The sequence below is a fragment of the Micromys minutus genome, assembly GCF_963924665.1.
Source record: "Micromys minutus genome assembly, chromosome: 2".
Classification (NCBI taxonomy): Eukaryota; Metazoa; Chordata; class Mammalia; order Rodentia; family Muridae; genus Micromys; species Micromys minutus.
This window is the reverse complement of record NC_137971.1, coordinates 34083249-34104677: the sequence shown is the minus strand read 5'-3', so window position 1 is coordinate 34104677 and position 21429 is coordinate 34083249. Positions and strand designations below refer to the sequence as shown.

Here is a 21429-nt window from a genome sequence, read left to right as displayed (position 1 = left end):
AAAAAGAAAAGAAAAGGTTTGCCTATAGTAGTTTAGATGGAGCTCCTGTCGTTTTTTTTTTCCAGGCATGAATACTCTAGTTCTCCCTCCTCCCCAGCCCTCTGGGCACTTCTAATTAAAAGCAGAACTGAAGACAATAGGTGGTAGGGAGTGGCGGGGTACTCAAGCCTTGTTACCCTCCCCCAGCCTCCTGGAGAGGATGTAAACAATGAACTAGCCCAGTGGGGCGATCCTTGGGGCAAAGCAGAACTCCCCTAGGTAGAGGTTGCCAGGGTCAAAAGAAAGCCACTCCCAACAGCTGGCTATAAGGAACAAAGCAAGTTTGTTGACCTCAAAGGCCAGTGTCCCTCACTAGCCTGGGTGACCTCTGACAATGACTGTTTCAGGGCGTATGAGATGGGGACTTGCTAAGGGAAAGAAGCAAAATCACACCACTGTGCTTTTTCGGCCTTTTGCGGCTCATTCAGCTCTTGGTCATTCAGCTCCTGTTCATCACACTGTAGTAATCCTATTCCTGGTAGAAAATGAAGAACACACCCACTGGGCCAAGGCTGAAAGGCTGACTAAGGTGAAGCATCATGCAGCCGATACAGCTGTGTATCCAGCTATAGGTCACTGAGAGACCCAACACCAGGGAGAAACAATTTTTTAAACAGAAGTGTTTTGGCTCTTTGCTTCTGATGCTTCAGTCCAAGGTCAACTGGCTTCACTGGTTCCATTTCCGCCTGAGTTAAGGAAGAACTTTATGGTGCTTGGGTGTAGAGAAAGGTGACTAAGATAGGAGAAAACAGACACACCCTTCTTTGGTGTCCAGGCCCCAAACGCAAATCACAACAAACTGATTAGACACAGAAAGATCCTTAGAATCGTACAGAGAAGAATCTCTGTACGCAGTGAACAAGGCACACACACTACGTCATAACTTAACATTAAAATGTACTGGTGTGGGAAGAGTTAAGAGTTGACACATGCAAGGTTGTGATACTCACCCTTAATCCCAGCAAAGGCAGGCAGATCTCTGAGTTCAAGGTCAGCCTGGTCTACAGAATGAATTCCAGGACAGCCAGGGCCATATAGAGAAACCCTGTCTCTCTGACACTCCCCCTGAAGAGTTGATACGCATTATGTATTTGCTTATACATACTCATAACTCTGAAATCAAAGCAAAATGAACAAACAAAATGCTCAAAAAACATAAAACCCACTTGTCTCTAAAGGAAGAAGCTTGCTGACCAAGACAGTGATAAGAATTTCATTCTAGCATTTTGAATCATGTTTGCTAGAATTCTGTCTAAGCTCTGCCTCACAGTTGCCTGGCAATAGCCAGGTGCCTGACACTATAAAAGAGGCTATTTGCCCCTCCTCTCTTGCTCTCTTACCCTCTTGCCCCTTTGTCCCTTCTCTGCCCATTCCCTCGCCCCCCCTGCATGCTCATAGCCGGCCTCTACTCTTCTTCTCTACTCCTCTCTTTCTTTGCCCCTACTACCGTCTTAACTCCCTTCCCCATGCCCTGAATAAACTCTATTTTATACTATACTATTGTGTAGCTCTAGGGGAAGGAATGCCTCAACATGGGCCCTCCAGAAGCATTCCTTCCCCACACCTCCATAGAACATAACCTCTCTCTCTTTATTGTTTTATAAACACATTGTTAACTTTTTAACTTTTGAACCATGTAAACATATTACCTGTTCATATATATATATGTATATATATATATGCACACACATATATGATTTGATATATATGTTATATATATTAGATTTGGTCATTTTATGTATGTTTTGCATGCTTGTATGTGCATGTACTCCTAAGAACTTGGTGCTTGCAGAGGTCAGAAGAGGGCATTGGCTCTTTTGTGCTTTGGTCAATGTTCTTTTGCTATGAAGAGACAGCAAGGCCAAGGCAACTCTTATTAAAAAAAAAGCATCTAGCTGGGGGATTGCTTAAAATTTCAGGAGTTTAGATCATTATCATGAACATGTAGGTGCACAGACAGCGCTGGAGAAGTAGCTGAGAGTTTATATTCTGATCCACAGGCAGCAGGGATTGAGAGAGAACTGTACCTGGTATGCATGGGCTTTTGAAACCTCAAAGCTCACCCTTTGGGACACATTTCCTCCAACAAGGTCACAACTATTAATCCTCCTAAAATAGTACTACTCCCTGATCACTAAGCATTCAAATCTATGAGCCTATGAGGCTCATTCTTATTTAAACATCATACCCTGTGTCTTAGGGCTTTACTGCTGTGAGCAGACACCATGACCAAAGCAAGTCTTATAAATGACAACGTTTAGTTGGGGCTGGCTTACAGATTCAGGGTGCAGTTCATCATTATCAAGGTGAGAACATGGCAGCATCTAGGCAAGCGTGGTGCAGGCAGAGCTGAGCGTTCTTCATCTTCATCTGAAGGCTTCTAGTGAAAGACTGGCTTCCAGGCAGCTAGGATTAGGGTATTAAAGCCCACACTCACAGTGACACACCTACTCAGACAAAGCTAAACCTCCAAATAGTGCCACTCCTTGGGACAAGCCAATACTTAACCATTGAGCATTCTATTTAGTCCCCAAATATGCATATACATTTAAAACCCATTTGTTGATTCAACAAATACTAACAATCCCCTCAAGCATAAGAGGTGCTGGTTATGATGTTGGAGATATAGTTAGGAATATACCAAGCATGGGAGAAATAAAGATTTTTGTAGACTCTATAGTTCCTTGTTCCCATGATCCAAAGACTGGTTTGAAGGCTGCCTCTGCTCTGCCCCTCAGGTTCCTCCACATGCACTTTGCTCTTATTTCTGGTTATACACGCCCATCTATATCCTTGCCTTTATTTAACCCCCTGCTAGGCTGAAATAGGAGTTCTTGTCTTGCAGGGCTACCTGGTAAGGTTGGCCTGCAGATCCCTTCCAGGCAACACTAGCAGCTTCCTCCTCTAAATGCTCTTGTCTCTAACACAAGTTGTTTCCAAGATAACTATTTATCAGCAAGCCAATTTCCCTTAGTAATACGCTTAAGCCAGGAGGGTTCTGGGTGGCTGTCTGAAAGGTAGACAGGGGTATCATTTCAGACCAGATTTGCCTTCTGGGAAACACTTGATACTTAGTCCTAAATGTGTTATTGCCTTCCAGTATATTTATTTTATATCTTAATGCTTTAGAGAACATGTCTCAAAAAATGTGTATAGAAGAGATTTTTACAGCAAGTGCCACACACTGTCTAGGTAAAATTATTAAATATGTTAAGATTTATGGTCCCTATGGCCTCCAGTATGACTACCAAAACTGCAAAGTAGTTACAAATGGTAAAGAATGGAGACTGTGTTCTAAATTTGGGGACCCTGAAACTTGAATTTAATATCATTTTCATGTACTCTCAAACAGTCTGTCTTCGACTTGTTTTCTCTTAACCATGTAAATATGTAATACTCACCCTTAGCTCTCAGATATAACACATAGAGCAGGTTTTAGAACAGGAGACTGAAGTTCACTTTTCCTCTAAGGTGGTCTGGGAATATGGCCTTCCCAGGGCTTTTCCAAGTAGGGTTGTTAAGGTTTCTTTTTGGTTTATGTTTCATTTTGTTGTTTTTTAGAGACAGAGTCTCACTATGTAGCTTTTAGTAGCTTGGAACTACTACATAAACCAACTTCCCATGAACTCACAGAGATCCACCTGCCTCTGACTCCTAAATGGCCTTTACTGACAACTGGCAGGTCCCATTTGGATGATTGTGAGCCACCATGTGGTTGCTAAGAATTGGACTCAGGACCTCTGGAAGAACAGTAAGTGCTCTTAACCACTGAGCTATCTCTCCAGCCATTATTTTACTCTCTTAAAGTCCCAGTAGCTGGGAGTAGTTACATTGTCAACCCAAACATTACTGTGTGTGTGTGTGTGTGTGTGTGTGTGTGTGTGTATTTTAAAACTATATAGGTAAGTGTGATTTTTAAGATTTATTTCTTTTTATTCTCTCTCTGTGTGTCTCTTTCTCTGCATCCCCCCCCCCCCTTCTAAAAATGGGTTTCACATAGTCCAGGTTCTCCTTAGTATGTTGTGGAGGGTAACTTTGAACTCTGACCCTCCACCTTCCAAATGCTGGGACTGAAGGTTTGAACCACTATATTGAGCCAGCTGAACTAACTAGATGAACAGATTGATATTTTTATTTTTATTTTATAGTTGCAAGGTGGCTTCTGGATAATGTGTCAAAATAGTCATACCTATAAATTTAATCCTTGGCTTCAAAACCGTTTCTGTCATGATGTCATTGCTTGGAAGCTCACCATTCTTTCTCACATAGGTGAAAATTTTTTTCTTTTTTAATTAGATACTCTGTATTTACATTTGAGATGTTATCCCTTTACCCCACTTCGTTCCCATCCCCCCTTCCCTCCAGCTGCCTTCACAAAGGTGCACTCCCTTCTGATGCCCCTCTCCACCCCATTGCCTTGTCATTCCCTTACATTGGGAAAACGTGCCCTCTCTGGAACGTTGATGCCAGACACTGCATAGGTGAAATTTTTGTTCTCATAACACATCTCTAAAATCCAGTGCAGGTTTTTCCTGTGAATTGGTAAAGTAGAAACCTGAAACCTGATAAGGCTTTTTTTTTTTTTTTTTTTTTTTTTTGAGGAAAAAAACATGATAAAATACATGATACTGAGTATAGGTGTGAAAATACTCACTTTATTGCTCCAAATTCTCCATCCCCACGACAGAGGCCCATGGTATTAAAAAAAAAGTAAGGGTGCTTCCGCCATCTTTTCAGCTTCAGTGGGACAGGCGCGGAGACTCTTCTGGAAGGATTGCTGCAATGATGGTGCCCAGGGAGAGCCGCAAATCCCGTTCAAGCTCGTCCTAGTGGGCGCCGGCGCCGGGAAGATGACGTTCTGAAGCGCCATTTTTCTGGCGAGTTTGAGAAAAAGTCTGTAGCCCCCCTGGGCGTGGAGGTGTACCTGCTCATCTTCCAACAGAGGACCAAGCCCAGCGTGCCATTATAATGTTTGATGTACCATCAAGTTACTTATAAGATAGAGATAGTGTGTGTGTGTGTGTGTGTGTGTGTGTGTGTGTGTGTGAAAACATCCCCATTGTATTGTGTGGCAACAAAGTGGATATTAAAGACAGGGAAGTGACAGCAAAATCTATTGTCTTCCACCGAAAGAAGAATCTTCAGTACTATGACATTTCTGGCAAAAATAACTACAATGTTGAAAAGCCTTTCGTCTGGTTTGCCAGAAAGCTCATTGGAGATCCTGGCTTGGAGTTTGCTGCCTTGCCTGCTCTTGCCCCTCCCGAGGCGGCCATGGACCCAGCTTTGGCTGCAGTGTGCTAGCACGATTTAGAGGTTGCTCAGACGACTGCTCTCCTGGATGAGAATAATGACCTGTGGGACAGTGAAGCTGGAGCCCTGCGTCACAAGTCTAGTTTTATAGGCAGCTGTCCTGTGATGTCAGCGGCCCAGCGTGCGTGTACCTTTTTTAGCCAAGCGGATGGAGTACTTCACTGGGATGCTGAAGGAGATGAATGGGCTTCGGAGGGAATGCGGCAGTTCGACATACCTTCATTTTTTTGGACTTGCGTGCTTATTTGTTTGGAACAGAGTTGTTTCCTTCTTGAGTTTCAAAGATAAGACTGCTTGCAGTCGCATCATAATATTCAGTGGTGACATCTTGTGTGCTACTGTCCTTCCCCTTCTTTGCCCCCAGAATCAGAATAAAGTTGTATTTCAAATAATCTTAAAACTAGCAGACAAACAAAAAAAAGAAAACGCAAGTATGCTTACAGTGTAATTTTTCCTGGCAGAATTAGCTCCTTTAACCTCGCTTGCAGACTGAGAAGTCACCAAGTTAGTAGCTGCTGAACCCAGTAGGATGTACACCTGAGCTGAGCTTCATCTTGCCTCTAGTTTCTTTTGAAAGTCTTAAAAAAAAAAAAAAAAAAAAAAAAAAAAAAAAACTTATTTAATATAAATGCGTGCTTTGTCTGCATGTCTGTCTGCAAACCAGTAGAGGGCATCCGATCCCGTTCTAGACAGTTGGGAGCAACCACATGTGTGCTGGGAATTGAATTCAGGACCCCTGAAAGAACAGCCAGTGCTCTAACTGCTGAGACATCTCTCCAGCTTCTTTTTATGTGGTTTCCGGCCAGCTAACACTCAACTGGCTTTATTGTACAGTTCAGGATTACCTGCCTGGGGATGATGCCACTTTCAATGTGCTGGGCCTTCCTATACCAATTAACAACCAAGATAATTGCCCGCCAATGTGTCCCAGGACAATTTGATGCAGGCATTTTCTCAGCTGAGGCTCTCTGATGACTCTAGAAAGTTGGGTCAAGATGACAGTTAAATCCAACTGGGACAATTATCTTTTGAAATGAAATGAAATAAAATACTACATATATTTATTCGTGTGTGTGTGTGTGTGTGTGTGTGTGTGTGTGTGTGTGTGTTCCTGCCATGGCACATGTCCAGTGGTCAGAGGACATCTTTTATGACTTAGTTTTCTCACTTCACCTTTGAATCTCAGGGATCAAACCTAGTCATTGCCTTTACCTACCATGCCATCTCCCTAATCCTGTAAGAATCTGTAAAATGTAATCCTTAATTTGTTTAGTCTGGACTATGAGAACTTTTCTGCGGATCACTTTATTTAACGTGAGTCTTCTAGATGATAATAATCTTTTCTTATACATACCCAAACTTTTACCTCTTAAATTTTATTAGAATAAAAAAAGAATCCCCAAACCACCGTTTTCTCTAATTTTTAAAATACTTTATTTTGAGACAGGGCTTCTCTATGTAGCCCTGGCTGTCCTGGAACTCGCTGTGTATTCCAGGCTGGCTTCAAACTCACAGGGACCTACTTACCTTTGCCTCCTGGCTGCTGGGATTAAAGTATGCATTTGCACGCCCAGCAAGACCACTGTATTCTTAAGCAGAGGAATATAGATTTCTTATTTGGGTGATAGCTCCCAGTCACTGCTTATGAGCCCGTCTCCTGAGATAGTGGTGGGCTCTGTGATCAATGTCAAGGCCTTCCCTTCTTGTGTGGCTCTGCTGCTTCCTCGATGGCCAGCCAGTGTGCTGCATATGATGGAAGTGTCCTCTCCGTAAACCCACTGTCTTCTTAAGGGGCTTGACCCTGAATGCCCCAGGCCTGTGAGCATTGTCAGCTTTGTGGCAGAGTTTGCTGCTCAGGAACGTTGTCATTTACTTCCAGGCCTTTAGTTGGTCTTCTTTTTAAAATCTTGCTAAAACCGGCTTGGGAAGGACTAATAAATGCCCCAGACCCTCCAACCTCTGCCTAGCTCTCTACGTTGAGCTTCGAAATTACCTTAAAGAATCCAGAACAACTGCTCTTCCAGTACTGTTTATATTCTGGTAGATCGTGGCCATCCTCTCACACACTGCGGTGACATCTTCACGGTCATTCCTGATTCCAGTCTTCAGATGCCGGGAAGGAAGCACAGTAACTTTCCTGTAGACATCAAGTTGGAAAGTGGGGAAGTCGCTCACCTACCACAGACAGTGTGACAGCAAAGCCTCCATTCCTATGTAATGGCACCACTCTGACTGACAGCCCGCCATGTGTGTGGATACCTGCAGGAGTTCATTCAAATGTATGGAGACAGTGGCTGGTCATTTCCACTTGTTTCTACCACTCCAGACACAGCCGTCTTTCTGAATATGTAGGGTCCCCACCAGCGTTATCTGCTTTCAATCTGTACTGCAATCTAATAACAACAGGGATCAAATGTTTTCTAGTGGCAGGCATCATTCTCCGCATTTTACAAATATCTCTAATTCCTATGATATTATTGTTCCCCACTTAAGGCCAGAAGGCTCAAGTACACTGAGCAGTTTGTTCAAATCGCACAGTGATTAGCAGAACCCACTTTCATCCCTGCAACGACTCAAGGACAAAAAAAAACTCCATCATCCTCCATTCGCCTAGAGGATAGACGCCAACTGGCCCACTGGCAGGCTAGGTGCCATGCTATCGGTCCAAGCTTATCTCCTGCTGGGCTTCAGCTTGACTCCTCTGTTCCAGACTGGCGTGTCTGTGCCCTCTCCCCCAACCCTTGGGCTTGCTCCCAGCTACCACACTTCCATCCATTGTTCCTGTGGCCTAGAATGTCCTGTTTTTTCTTTACGACTCCTTGGATTCCCCCTGCCAGTACAGGATGGCTCTTCCATCTCACACAAATGCTTAGCCCTCCCTGGCCTGCTTCTAGCTTTGGTTCAGTTGCTCACCCTGCTCCTGGGGGCATGGCTCACACACATCGGTCCTCAGGCCCCTGGACTCAGCCACATAATTGACAAGATGAGCTGATGGGGTATGTTCACCCAGATTGCATCTCAGTCGATATCTAGGTCAGAGCCAACCCCAGAGAATTTTCTCCTGACCGGTTACGTCACGACCTGGAACGAACCAGTTCATCTCGGACAAAATGAAAAGTAGGTAGATTTACTACTCTAAGTGCCTTCATATAGAACACTCCTCCACACAGGCTCTTCCCACATGTAGAAGGCAAGTAAGAATGCACATTTTGTGTTCCTTCTTCTCTTTTCATTATGGAAAGAACAACAGATATAATGCCATCTATCAGATACATTTCTAAATATGTCACAAATATCAGCTACCTTAGCCTTTCTTACAACCATCTGAGTTGGCATTGCCACCCCCTCCCTTTCACAGGTAACATGGATAAGTCACAAGGCAGCTAGGTAGCTAGCTGGTTTAAGGTCACTACATACTGCCTTGCCGATAAACTGAAGCATGTTTTCCTTATAGTAAAAATAATGCTTCCTGTTTTGTTGTTGTTGTTTTTTTTTAATGCAGAAGGATGAGGGGCTGGTAACTTCAGTCCCAGGGGATCCAATGCTCTCTTGTGACTTCCTTGGGCCCCTCCCTGAATCTCATTATACACAGCCCTATATGCAAGTAAAACATCCAAACACATAGAAATAAATATCCTTTTAAAAAAAGAATAAGAAAGATCAGAAGGGCTTTGGGTCCAGCTTAGTGATAGCTTGTACCCAACACACAGGAGGCCCTGTGTCCCTCCTCGTAACTCCACAACAAACCAACAACCAGATGACAAAAGAGGAGGCCGATGTCCGTGATCCTGTTATTTACGGATAATTCAGTAAGCTGCTTCACCCTGTGGATACGTTTATTTATATTTTGAAAATTAAACCATCATGCATAGCACAAGTGTTCTCTTTTAGTTCAAAATTCCAAACTGTTACCTTGAGGTAGACTATATTATATACATATCAGGAAATTCACCTGTTTTAATTGTACTCTAATTTTAGTAAATTTGCAAATTTCTGTATTCCTTTTAGACCATTCTTTTATTTTGTAAAAGTACTTCATGCCCGTTTACACTCACTCTCAGTTCCTACCCAGAAGAATCCTTAGTTATTACTAGTCGCTTCTCTTTCTGTATTGATTTACTCCTCTGAACATTTTATAGAAATAAGTGGCATGTAAAATCTTGTCTCCTTTACTCATAATAATGTGTGTGTGAGGGCTGGTGCCTGTGTAGAGTTGTGTTTGCATGTGTTGATGTACATGTGTGGGCAGGCATGTGGAAGCCCACGGTCCTCAATTTCTCTCCCTTACATATTAAGACAGGGCCTTTCGAGTCAGCCCAGTTCACTAGCTCAGCTTGCCTAGCCAGCCAGCTTGTCTCTGGGAATCTTGTCTCTGCCTCTCAGGAGTTGGTGAGCTGTCATGCTTGCTTGGCATTCTCATGGGTGTTGGGACTCACACTCCCATCCTCTTACTTGTGCAGCAAGGCCTTTCCTCACTGAATCATCTCCCCAGTCCTAGAGGAATGTTCTTAAGTTTCCGTGTTGGAATATTTGTCATGATGTCACTCCCTTTGATTTTAAATTAATATTTCATATAGGTACAGCACATTTAAAAAATTCTTTGTTTCTATGAGTACACTGTCACTCTCTTCAGACACACCAGAAGAGAGCATTGGATCCCATTACAGATGGTTGTGAGCCACTATGTGGTTGCTGGGAATTGAACTCAGAACCTCTGGAAGAGCAGTCAGTGCTCTTAACCGCTGAGCCATTTCTCCAGCCCGAAACAGCACATTTTGTTTATAGATTATTTGAATTGTTTCAAATAAATAATATTGCTATGAGTTTTTTATGTTTTTACTTTTTTCTGGGTCATATGGCAAAAATTTCAAAGTGGCTAAATATAGATTTATTTTAGATTCCTGTTAGCAATCTACGAGAATATTAGTTTCTCTGTATTTGCTATTGTCTGTGGCTTGTTTATTTTTATTTATTTTTTCAATATAATATTTTTTACTGATTATTTGATAATTTTATATAATGTATCCTATCACACTTACTGACCATTCCCTCCAGACCTACCCCCTGTTACTTCCCCCCACCAAAAGAAAAAGAAGGAGGAGGAAGAGGAGGAAGAAGAGGAGAAGATAGAAAGTCGCTTATGTTGCTCATATACTTACTGGAACATGGTCAAACTCCCAGTAGCTAGCTCCTTAAAAGAAAAAGGAAACAATAGCCTAAGTCCTTTCCCATGCCCATTGGAAGCCGTCAGCTGTGAAGGGCTGTGCTTCAGTATCCTTATCACAATTTTTAAGAGTTTACTTCAATGGTTTCCTACCTTGGCTGTTACTTTTGGGGGTGGGCTCGGGTTAGGGGTTGCCACAGAAGCCTTCTAGGAGTCTTTCTCTACTGTTAGCCTGCAGTCACTGATACCCAAGCAAGAGGAGTGTCCCTGTTCTTTACAGTCAATGGAAGCACAGGTCACAGACTTGCACATGGTTTCTGGTGACAGTGTAGACCACGGGCATCCCCATGGCCTCCTGCATCAGCATGTAGCATGGACCCCAGCATAGTCTCTGGTGGCAATCACACCATGAAAATCAACATGGCCCTCTACCATCATCATCCTAGGCAGCAGCACAGGCCACAGAACTCAACATGGCCTCCGGTTCCAGGCAGCACGAGCACCCTGGCTGTTAGCAAATCCTGGATGTCCGGGATGAAGACCAGTTCTTTTTCCAGATTGGCTGTCCTATGAAAGACCTCCATGGTTCGAGTTGTCTCTAGAGGTTGGTATCTATGGTCCATGCTGCTACCCCTGGCCATGCTGAAGCCTGAGGTTTGTTTATTTATTTTATTACTCTGTAATTGTCATTTAATAAAAATGAGATTGGGTCTCACTATTTACCCCAGGCTACCCTAGGTGCTTAGATTTAAAGACGTATGTCACCATGTCTGGTTTTACTTGTTTTTATTTTTTTAAATCTTAGTACACGAGTGTTTTGTGTGTGTGTGTGTGTGTGTGTGTGTGTGTGTGTGTGTGTGCGCGCGCCTAGTGCCCATGCAGGTCAGAAGAGGACATGGGATCCCTTGAGATTGAAACAGCAGATATTTGTGAGCCATCAGATGAGTGCTGGGAACCAACCAAACCCAGGTCCACCTCTAGAGCAGCCAGTGCTCTTAACCACCGAGCCATCTCTCCAGCCTCTGTGTTTTTAACCACAGACAGATATCCTAGTAGGTGAGATAGAATACCTCATTGTAGTTTTGATGTACCTTTGATAGTACCAAACAGCTTTGCATGTGCTTCTCTGCCATTTAGATTTGGTTTGGTGTGTGCATGCATGTGCGCCCAGTCACGTGCAGTGTGCAGTATCTATGTCTTCAGGGTTTTTTGTTTGTTTGTTTGTTTTTGCTTGTTTGTTTTTGCTTGTTGGTCTGCCTCCAGCCATGCTTGTTAAGAAAGCATCCTACCATATTCCACCAATGTGCCATCCCCAACCCTCACCTGTTTTAAAGTATTGAATTGAAATAGATCCTCACAGACTCTGGATGCAAGTTGCTTACCAGATGATTTCTAAATACTTTCTGTCAGTTCGTGGTTGATCTTTTTATTTTTTAAGTGATAATTCTTGAAGCACCAAAATTTTAAATTTTGATGCAGCCCAACTTATCAATTATTTTATTCTTTTTCAAATTTTAACTGAGAAGTTTTAGCTCAAACTTTTTTTTTTTTTTAGCTATTTTTAAAGACCTATTTTAAAACTGCCCCCTTACTAGACAGTGAGTCATGGACATATTTCTCAGTAATTATGTACAGATCTGTGCCATCTCTTTGGGGTTTTAGTTTCTGGAAAGGAAAGAAGACAACAGGGTCAGAATTTTTAAAATATTGGTAAGATCTGGGCCTGTAGGATTACTGTACTGGCCTCTAATTCCAGCTATGGGAAGGCTGAGGCAGGAGGACCAAAAATTCAAGGCTTTCTTGGGCTGCAGAGAGAGTTCAAGGTCAGCCTGGGCATGTTGCTGAGACTTTGCCTTAATTAAAAAAACAAAAACAAAACAAACAAACAAACAAACAAAAAAGAGCCAAGGAGGCAGTGGTACACATGCGCTCCTGGGTTTCACCTCAGGACCACAAACATTTTTTTAATGCAAAAATAAATAGATCAAACGGGACTGTTGATTCCGGAGGCCCATTTTCTGTGCTGGGAATTGAACCCGGGGCCTTAGGCTTGCTCTACATCCTCCTGAGGTTTAGACTGAGCCTCTCCTATCTGTGTGGCTCTTTCCTGCATGCTGTGTCCTCTCTGGTTTATGCATAAAAGCCTCATTTGCTACTAATATTTTCATAACTTCCTATGTTTCAGGGCCTAGAATGTATAGGTTCCTCATTGTAAGTGATGCAGAGTTAAGTCAGTCCATCAAAGATGCCTCATTGTCTGAGGTTCCGCAGCGGTTTCTTCTTCTATCTATTTCAGTTGCTAAGGCTGGACCGGACCTTGGTATGGTTCAGCTGCAGCTTAATAAAATGAAAATGATAAAGGTAAGTGCTGGCTAATAGCTGTTGGCATTTGTTTTAATCAATCAATTAAACAACTGATTTGTGGTATTTAGGATTAAACCTAAGGTGTCAAGACAAGTACTCTATTAGTTACATCCCTAACTCCACCCCACTCCAACTATGTCTTATTTTTAGCTCCAGATAACTGGGAACTTGCTGTGTAGAGATACATCCTCTTTGGCTGTAAACTAAAAGAAGACACAGGTGCCACCACACCCAGCTGCCTTTTTATTTTAAGACAGGATCTTGAGACATTGCCTAGGCTGGCTTTGAATTCATTCTGTAGCTGAAGCTAACCTTGCACTTGAAATCTTCCTGTTTCAGCCTTCAGAGTAGCTGGATTGCAGGCCTCTGCCATCAGGCCTGGCTGACTTGTATATTTCAATGAGAGGCCTTTACTGCACAGGTATTTCTCTGAATGAAACAGTGCTTATCCTTTAAGAAGCTCTAAGGTGGATGAACGGTGGCAGGACCCTTTCCTGGCATGGGTTTTCCCTGGCATCTCACGTGCAGTCCTTTGTAAAGCTAGAACTTCTTTTTGAAATATTTTTTAAACAGTGAACGCAAATGGCAGAAATTCAGAGGGAATAGGTGTGGGAATTGGAGTGTGAGAGGCACATTAGGGGACTTCAGAGGCAGGTGCCCTGACTGTGCCAAACTGCTAAAGAGACATGATCACAGGGTGGCCTTTTCCATGAGGAGCCAAGGGGGCTGGCTGAGCTCCTTTGGGAAAACAGCCAAAAGGTGAAAGGCATGTGCTGACCTTAGTATGATGCTGAAGAGGAGGGTTGTAATGACAGTCTCCTGATGGTACACATGTAATTGCAAGTCTAGAGATGAGACACTTAGCAGAGAGGCCAGTACCGGTCCAAACCGGACGGTGTGAGAGGCTGAGAGACGACGCAGAGGAAAACCGAAGTATCTGAGTGTTGTTTTTTTTTTTCCGCATAGAAAGCAGTACCCAGCCATAGCCCTCAGGGGCAGGGGGCTGTGTGCCAGGAATACACTAGAAGACTAAAGAAATAGCCCAGATGAAGGTTCCTGCATAGACTCAGACTCTTGTGGGAGTAGGGGGTGGGGCTGTAATGGTTTTCATTTTGTATGTAGCCCAGGCTGGCCTGGAACTCACAACTCTGCAGTTGCTGAGATAACGGATATTAGCTGCTATGCCAGGCTAGACATTCTGATTTAATGTGGAGTGCTGGCTTTGAGAGACACAGGAGTTTAGACATTTGTTGAGCAGACCTTAAGGGCAGGTTTGCTCTGGCTAGTGAAGATAGGACAGAGGACTCTGGCAGAGAGCAGGTGGGGAACCTAGAAAGGGCCCCAGAGTGATGTGGCTGGGGCCAGGGTTGTTTGGGTTGTGAGGTTTATTTCCATATAATAAAATAGCATTGTAGCATGGAATGAGTTTTGAGTGATATCTTCATCTGCATGATAACTCTCCCAGATTCATGTTTTTATTTTTTAACTCTTGGGTACAGGAGGGTAGCTCAGGCTGACCTCAAACTTAGGATCCCTGAGTTTCTACCACAGCGCGTGGGAATTACAATTCGGTCATTCTGCTTGTCGTCAGTTCAGTTTCTCTCTCTCTCTCTCTCTCTCTCTCTCTCTCTCTCTCTCTCTCTCTCTCTCTCTCTCTCTCTTCTCTCTCTCTCTCTGTGTGTGTCTGTGTGTGTTTTTTCCAATAAAAAAAAAAACCTCTTATTTTCTTATTTATTTTAAAACAGGGTTTTCTATAACTCTAACCGGCTAGGAACTCACTGGCCTTGAGCTCACGGTGGATTTTCTGCTTCCGTTTTCCAGGTGTTGAGAAGACATGCCCGGCCAAACTCAGTTTTCAAAAGCCCGAGATCCACACGCCTGCAAAGTCCTAAAGAAAGTTGCTTCAAATGCAAAAGCTACAGCGAAAAGCAATGCAGGCTAGAGCTGAACCCGCTAATGTGACATTTATCTTTCTGGATCCAGGAGGCAGAAATTCTGAGAGAAAAAAAAAAAAAAAAACAGGGGTGTGGGAGGCAGAAAGCCCAGGCCTTTAACTTTTGGGACACTTTGAGTCCCATGAACTAAGGGGGTCTTTGACAAAAGCATAAAACCCGGCTTTTCTTAGACTTTCAATCTCCTGGGTGGGGGTGGGGTGGGGGGAGGAAAATTGCTGCCAGTTTCTGTTATCTAGAGGGCCTCCTTGGGGGTTAGCAGGGAGAGAAGGGAGCTAGTCGACCACACAGGGTGGTCTGCGCGCCTCAGCTCAATTCCTGGGAGCTAGGCGGCCAGAGGGATCTCGTGCTGGTGCTCGGCACACGGCTGCGGTTTGTAGCAATTTTGCAGCAATGCTTTTGCGCGCAGCTGGTGCAAGCCTGCACGCCGAAGAAGCGCAGTGGATAGAGTTGGGGGACAGTGGGCGTGGCCACGTTGCGTAGCGCCCTCTCCCGCCCACGCAACCCTCGGAAGGTTCTGAAAAGTATCCAAAAGTCCTGCGCTAGGCGCGCCAAAAGAAAAAAAAAAGGTACAACCCCCCACCCACTCCCCGAGCTCTTCATTTGGACTAGAGGTCCAGCTGCGGTGCGCCCGCCTCCTGCTCTCCTGCTAGGGAGCTAAGCAGCCTGCTGGGTGGAACCGGGAGCAGAAGAAGCTCCATGCCGAACGACGACGCGTTCGGCAAGCCCTCGACACCGACGGAGGTTCCTCACGCTCCCGGGGCCCCGCCGCAGGGCAAAGCCAGTGGCTACAGCAAAGCTACCGGGGCGATGGCCGGAGCAGCCGGGGGCTCCGGGGCGGGGGCCAGCGGAGGTGCCTCGGGCTCTGGGACGTCGGGCCTGGGCTCTGGAAGCAAGAAGTCCCCGAGGCTGCCCAAATGCGCCCGCTGCAGGAACCACGGCTACGCATCGCCGCTCAAGGGCCACAAGCGCTTCTGCATGTGGCGGGACTGCCAGTGCAAGAAGTGTAGCCTGATTGCCGAGCGACAGCGGGTGATGGCCGCGCAGGTGAGTGCGGGCTCCCGGGGAACAGGGGCGCAGCTCTCCGGTTTACCAGCGAAGTTGAGGGGGACCACCGACGGACGCCGGCTCGGGCGAGCCGCGGCTTCTAGATGCCGGGGTGGGGGTGGGGCGGCGATGGAAGGTTGCGGGTTCGTTCTACTTGAATCCCGAGGATTTGGGGAGAGGGTGTGTTCCCGGCAATGATGCTGGGGGTTCGGGCTGCACAAGCGCACCCTCGCCCTCGGGAGGCCAGTGGCTCAGTTAACTCCGCACAGGGTTCCCTTCCTTCTGAGCCCGTCTTCCAGCTGAATTTCGGGGTTCGCCGTGCACTCCGCGTCCCCCACGGTCTCCAAGGGCGCTCAGTGAGTCCCGAGATTCTTTGACTCAGAAGGCCCCGGGACCAGGAATGTTAGGGCGTCGGTGCAGGCGTCCCAAAATCCAGACATTGCTGGCAAAGTGGCGGGGTTTGCTTTACTGGGAGGGCTGCCATGATTTTAAACTACGTTCCAAAATGAAAATTGAGGGGTTCACTTCTCTGGGAAGAATCTTCATGGCCCCGAACCCCTCGTTACTCAAATGGAGAATTGCGGGGATTCGGGCTCCTAGGGTCCAGGGCTTGGCGTCCTGTCGACGGAAGGGAGGCCCATGGACCAGGTTTCACCCTGGTGGCGCGGGAATGTGCTGCTCCTGGGGTTTTCTAGAAAAGTCTTCGGGATGGGCGGGAGCGCAGCCTGTTCGCGCCTCTGTTGGCGCACTTTCCGGGTTCGCCCCGCGGACCCGGGCAAGCATCTCAGCCATTTTGGGACGCCTGAAAATGCTAGCATTTGCAAATTTGTAGTCGCGAACTAAGTTATCGTAGTTCAAATTACTTTGAAAGTATTTCAGTTATGTTTAAGAATTAAAAAAAAAAACAGGTGGAGGGGAAGGTGCCAGTTTGAAGCTCTGTAGATCGTTCTTTTTCTTCTTTTTAGTAGTTTGAAGTTTGAACAGCAGGCTAGTAATTTAGCATCTTGACGGAAATAGTTAAACGTCAGTATCCTAAAGGATTTTTAGAAGACAATAATATACATTCTTTCCCCCCGAACGTTGTTTCATCTTAAGGCAGGTTATTTAAAATGAAAAAGATAACAAAGAAATGTTTGCTAAAGACGAACTACTTTTGGTTAAGAACATTTTTTGAAAGTGATGAAGATGAGAAGGTTGAATGGGACTCCACAGATGCTTAAAGATTATACACCCCCTAAGGGCATCACACTTTAAAGAATATGTCTTAAATTATATACACTTTGGTCTTACATATTGCAAAGCTAAAGGTTAAAAATAGTTCTCGTTAGTTTTTAAAAAGACGTTTTAGCTTAATCTGTAATGAATGAAAAGAATATGCTCCACATTATATTGAAAGCATCACAGTGAGATTATAAGATGTGAAGACTTCTAAATTACAGGTAAACATACTAGGAACACTTAATGCTTGGATTATATGTATTTAGTGTGGAAAGTACAGATGAAAGGAGTTTTCTCAAATTAATAAACTTTATATTTTAATGGAGACATTAATTTTGAGTCACCATTAGGGGGCTGTTTTGAGGTTAAAAGCTGGATTATAAACAAAAAGCAATTCGAAATTACTTACAGAATGGGACATTAGAGCTTTTCACACTAGGAATATGGTGCTATGCAAGATAGATCCTTAAAAATTCAGGTAATAGTGGGTTTTGCTCACTTGGAAATAACGGGAAATAAAGATATTAAAACAGAAGTTGAAAGTCGTTGCTTTTTGAATCAATTGGTACCTGGATTGAATAACCATTTTCTGACAAGGTTTTTGAAGAGGTGAGCTTACAGCATGTCTAAGATGGTATACATTTGGCATGGGGGTTTGTGTCTTGATATACTTAAGTCTTTTGCAGTGGCATCAGCTTCTTCTGGCCAAAGCCACCTCTGTTCCATTCCTAAGAATGCAAACATAAAACCAACAAACCCAAGAATTTCTTTAGTCTTAATGACTGCTTATTTAAGGTCTCACATTCAGGGTTAGAGCAACTTTGGGGATGAATGAAGAAACCTCCAGATATGATTAAGTTTGGACAATAGATTTTAAATATATTGATAATAGTTGTGGGCTTAAAAATTACTGTGGTGGGCACAGGGTTCGTGTGAGGACAGAGGTCAATTTCCTGCAGTTGGGTCTTCTTCCTGCCTTAAATGTAGGATTGAACTCAGGACCACGAGATCAACCTCAAGAGCATTTACCCACTGAGCCGTGTGTGGCCCACTTGCAGGATTTGTTTTTGAGTGAGCCTAGGGCTTCATACATGAAGCACGCCCACCGAGCTATATTCTCAGCCCATAAGAGTTGTGCTCTTGAGTTAGTATTTGAATTTCACCTTTGCTCTTGGCTTTGGGCCTCTGAGGTATTGGTATTTTACTTTCTCCCAGTGTTAGATCATCAGTGGTCAGTTTTCAGAGAAAGTCTTTGGTTTTGTTACATGTCAAAACAAAAGACTCTTTTCCTTGAGCTTTGTAGAGGGGCCTAACCTTTAACAAATGTTATTTAAAAGACAAGTTGAAAAAGGACCAGAGTTTGGTAAAGCCTGTTGGTTTTTTTTTTTTTTTTTTTTTTTTTTTTCTCCAATCCTAGGTCATGTCATCTAACTGCCTGAACCAGTCATCCTCTGGGGACTCCAGCACTGGGTCCCTCCTTCTCTACTAAATCCACCCTACCCTGGGAAACCGCTCTTGGAGGGGTTCCTCAGCCGTTCTTGATTGTCCTTCCAGACTTTCTGCCCTTGCACTGCATTTTCAAACCCTTCTCATCCCTTTCTTCACAGCTCTGCTTGCCAGATGCTTATACTTTAACGGCATTTTTCTTTTTCCAGGTAGGGTCTTTGACATGTGGCACAGGCTTGGCTTGAACTTCCGGATGCTGGGATTTCTGACATACAGCACACCACTTAACTCTCTTTTAAAGATACTTTGATAGCATTTTCTTCCGTAGGATTGCTGTGTACACCTCACAGGATCTAGCACATTTTGTTTGCTTGGCTCCTTTTTCTCCTAAATGGTGAGGAACTTGGGTCTAACCTAATATTACTGCCTGATCTTCCCAGTACAGTGGCCTTTTTGTTTGTTGAAGAAGTGAATGGTCTCATTTCTCTTTCTTAACCCACCAGAGCTCTTGGTCTTGAGTTCACTCTACAGTTTTCTCAGGGTGACGTCTGATGTCTTAGGGTTTCTATTACTGTGATGAAATACCACAACCAAAAAGGAACTTGGGAGAGGAAAGGATTTATTCGGCTTACGCTTCCATATCACTGAAGGAAGCCAGGACTCAAGCTGGGCAGGGACCTGGAAACGAGCTGATGCAGAGGCCATGTAGCAGTACTGTTTAGTGGATTGCTCAGTCAACTTGTTTTCACAGAACGCAGGACTACCTACCTGCCTAGGGACAATACTGCTCACAATGGCCTGGGCCCTCCCATATCAATCACTAATTGAGAAAGTTTCCTATAGGCTTACTCATAGTCTTATTCTACCAAAACCAGTTTCTCAACTGAGGATCCCTCCTATCCAATGACTTTTAGCTTGTGTCAGGTTGACATAAAACGAGCCTGCGCACCTAGGGAGCCCGGTGAACGGACAAGGCAGAAAGGAGAGCTCGCTTACAGATGTGGAAGGCTGAGGTAGTTTTGCAGGTGAGTATGCTGTGCTGGAGTGTGACTGGCTGCCTGTGCTTCCAGGTGGCCCTGAGAAGACAGCAGGCCCAGGAAGAGGAACTGGGCATCAGCCACCCTATTCCGTTGCCCAGCGCAGCTGAGCTGCTTGTCAAAAGAGAGAATCATGCCAGCAACCCCTGCCTGTTGACCGAGAGCAGCAGCTCTGCCCAGCCCCAACCGGCCAGCACCCCAACCCCAGCTGCCTCAGGTAAGCAAGGGGTGTGGGCTCCCATGGGACTCGTCCAAGGAAAGGAGGGTGGTAGGCATGTGAACAGTCTCAGGGTCCCCCACACCCCTAACCCTCACCTCCACGTGACATTTGTTAGGCGTTTTCTGAAGGATTCTGCCTCTGCTGCTTTGCCTATGGCTGCCTCCCAAGATGCCCATGCCTTCTAGAAGCAAAGTGTAAACAACTTCTGTTTCCTGTTCATCAGTGTGAAGAATAGGAATCGCAGGACATCTGGGAGATGCAAGATTGGCCCATGATGGGGGTCCTCTTGGGTGGGAACTCTTGAGTTCTGGTTTCCTGGAACTGGACGTCTCTTCCCCTTGGAAGAACTACATTCCTTAGGGGAAAGGGTCTGAAAAGGCAAGTTCTAGATTTCACATTTGAATTAGTTGGAGAAGGAACATAGGGGGTATGCATGCTGGCATGTTGTCCCCTAGTGCCAAGGGGCCATATGTATGGGGGGACACCTCTTTTCCTCCCCAGAGTCAGTGTAAGGTAGGGGTCCTGATTCTCATGCTTGACCACGGAAGTAGGAGCTAATTGACTGACCAGATCTACTGAATTAGGAAGCCTAACTCAGTCCATCCACCTTCAGAATTCAGGATTCTCAAACCCCAGACACCACAGTGGATGAGTGCTCACTGTCTGCTGAGGAAGCTCCAGCCATTCATGGTTTAAAGCCCTTCTGCTGAACTACAGTGAGAAAATCTGGTTTCTCCAATGCACTAGCCACAGTGCAAGTCCTCGGTTGCCACACATGGCCCAAGACTACCACCACAAGAATATATTTCTGTCCCTCAAATAGCTGATAGTGGGGTTAGAGAGATGGCTTAGAGGCTGAGAGCACTTGCTGCCCCTCCAGAGTACAGTTCCCAGCCAGCTTACCACTGTCTGTAACCCCAGCTCCAGAGGATCTTCCAGTGTCCCCTTCTGGTGTCCATGGGCACTACACATGTGTTGTTTACACATGCATGCACACACATATACACACACACATCATAAAGAAGTTGATGGTATTGGCTTGGAATTCAGGGTTACTTCAGAAACCTGCTAATATCCTTCTGAGTTCAGGAGTTTGGGGCAATTAAATTATCAGTGCTCCATGTTTTAAAATCCAGGTACATGCTTGAGGCTAAAGAAAGTACCGAACACACACACACATATATGCATAAATACATACAGACATATACCTACACAAGGCACACAAGCACATGCACATACACAAGCACATACAAGTACACATACACAAGCACATGCCATGATTCTCTCTTTTGACATGTATAGGCATACATGTACAAACACATACATGCAAATATGCACATGTAAATATATGCACATAATCACACTCTTATATCATAAGCATACTCATACGTCCACATACATGCTCATAGGCATTACAGATATACAACATGCACATACACATTTTACACATTCAGATTATACTTGTAGATACCTACACACATAAGACATGTACAGACAGTCTCATATAGGTTCATACATATGTATAAATTCATGCACACATACAGACATATAACACATATACACACTTTGATACATGCTTATACCTAGATAGACACATTTACACTGCACACATGCACATACCCACACACA

The 21429-nt window shown here is 44.6% G+C and overlaps 1 protein-coding gene and 1 pseudogene across 2 annotated transcripts in view; both read left to right on the top strand.

Annotated features, from left to right (window-relative positions):
* Positions 1 to 3267: 3267 nt before the first annotated feature.
* LOC308417522 (GTP-binding nuclear protein Ran-like) lies at positions 3268 to 14772 on the top strand (annotated as a pseudogene). Its single transcript has 3 exons — positions 3268 to 3277; positions 4777 to 5473; positions 14702 to 14772. The product of its transcript is annotated as a GTP-binding nuclear protein Ran-like (transcript).
* A 759-nt stretch (positions 14773 to 15531) lies between these two features.
* The window catches only part of DMRT1 (doublesex and mab-3 related transcription factor 1), a gene marked incomplete at both ends in the record, with an annotated part of 88500 nt that continues 82602 nt past the window's right edge, over positions 15532 to 21429 (top strand). Inside the window, 2 exons of the mRNA XM_080912906.1 lie at positions 15532 to 15879; positions 19614 to 19797. Of these exons, the coding sequence (XP_080769032.1) occupies positions 15532 to 15879; positions 19614 to 19797 (532 nt within the window). The remainder of the gene's footprint in view (positions 15880 to 19613; positions 19798 to 21429) is intronic.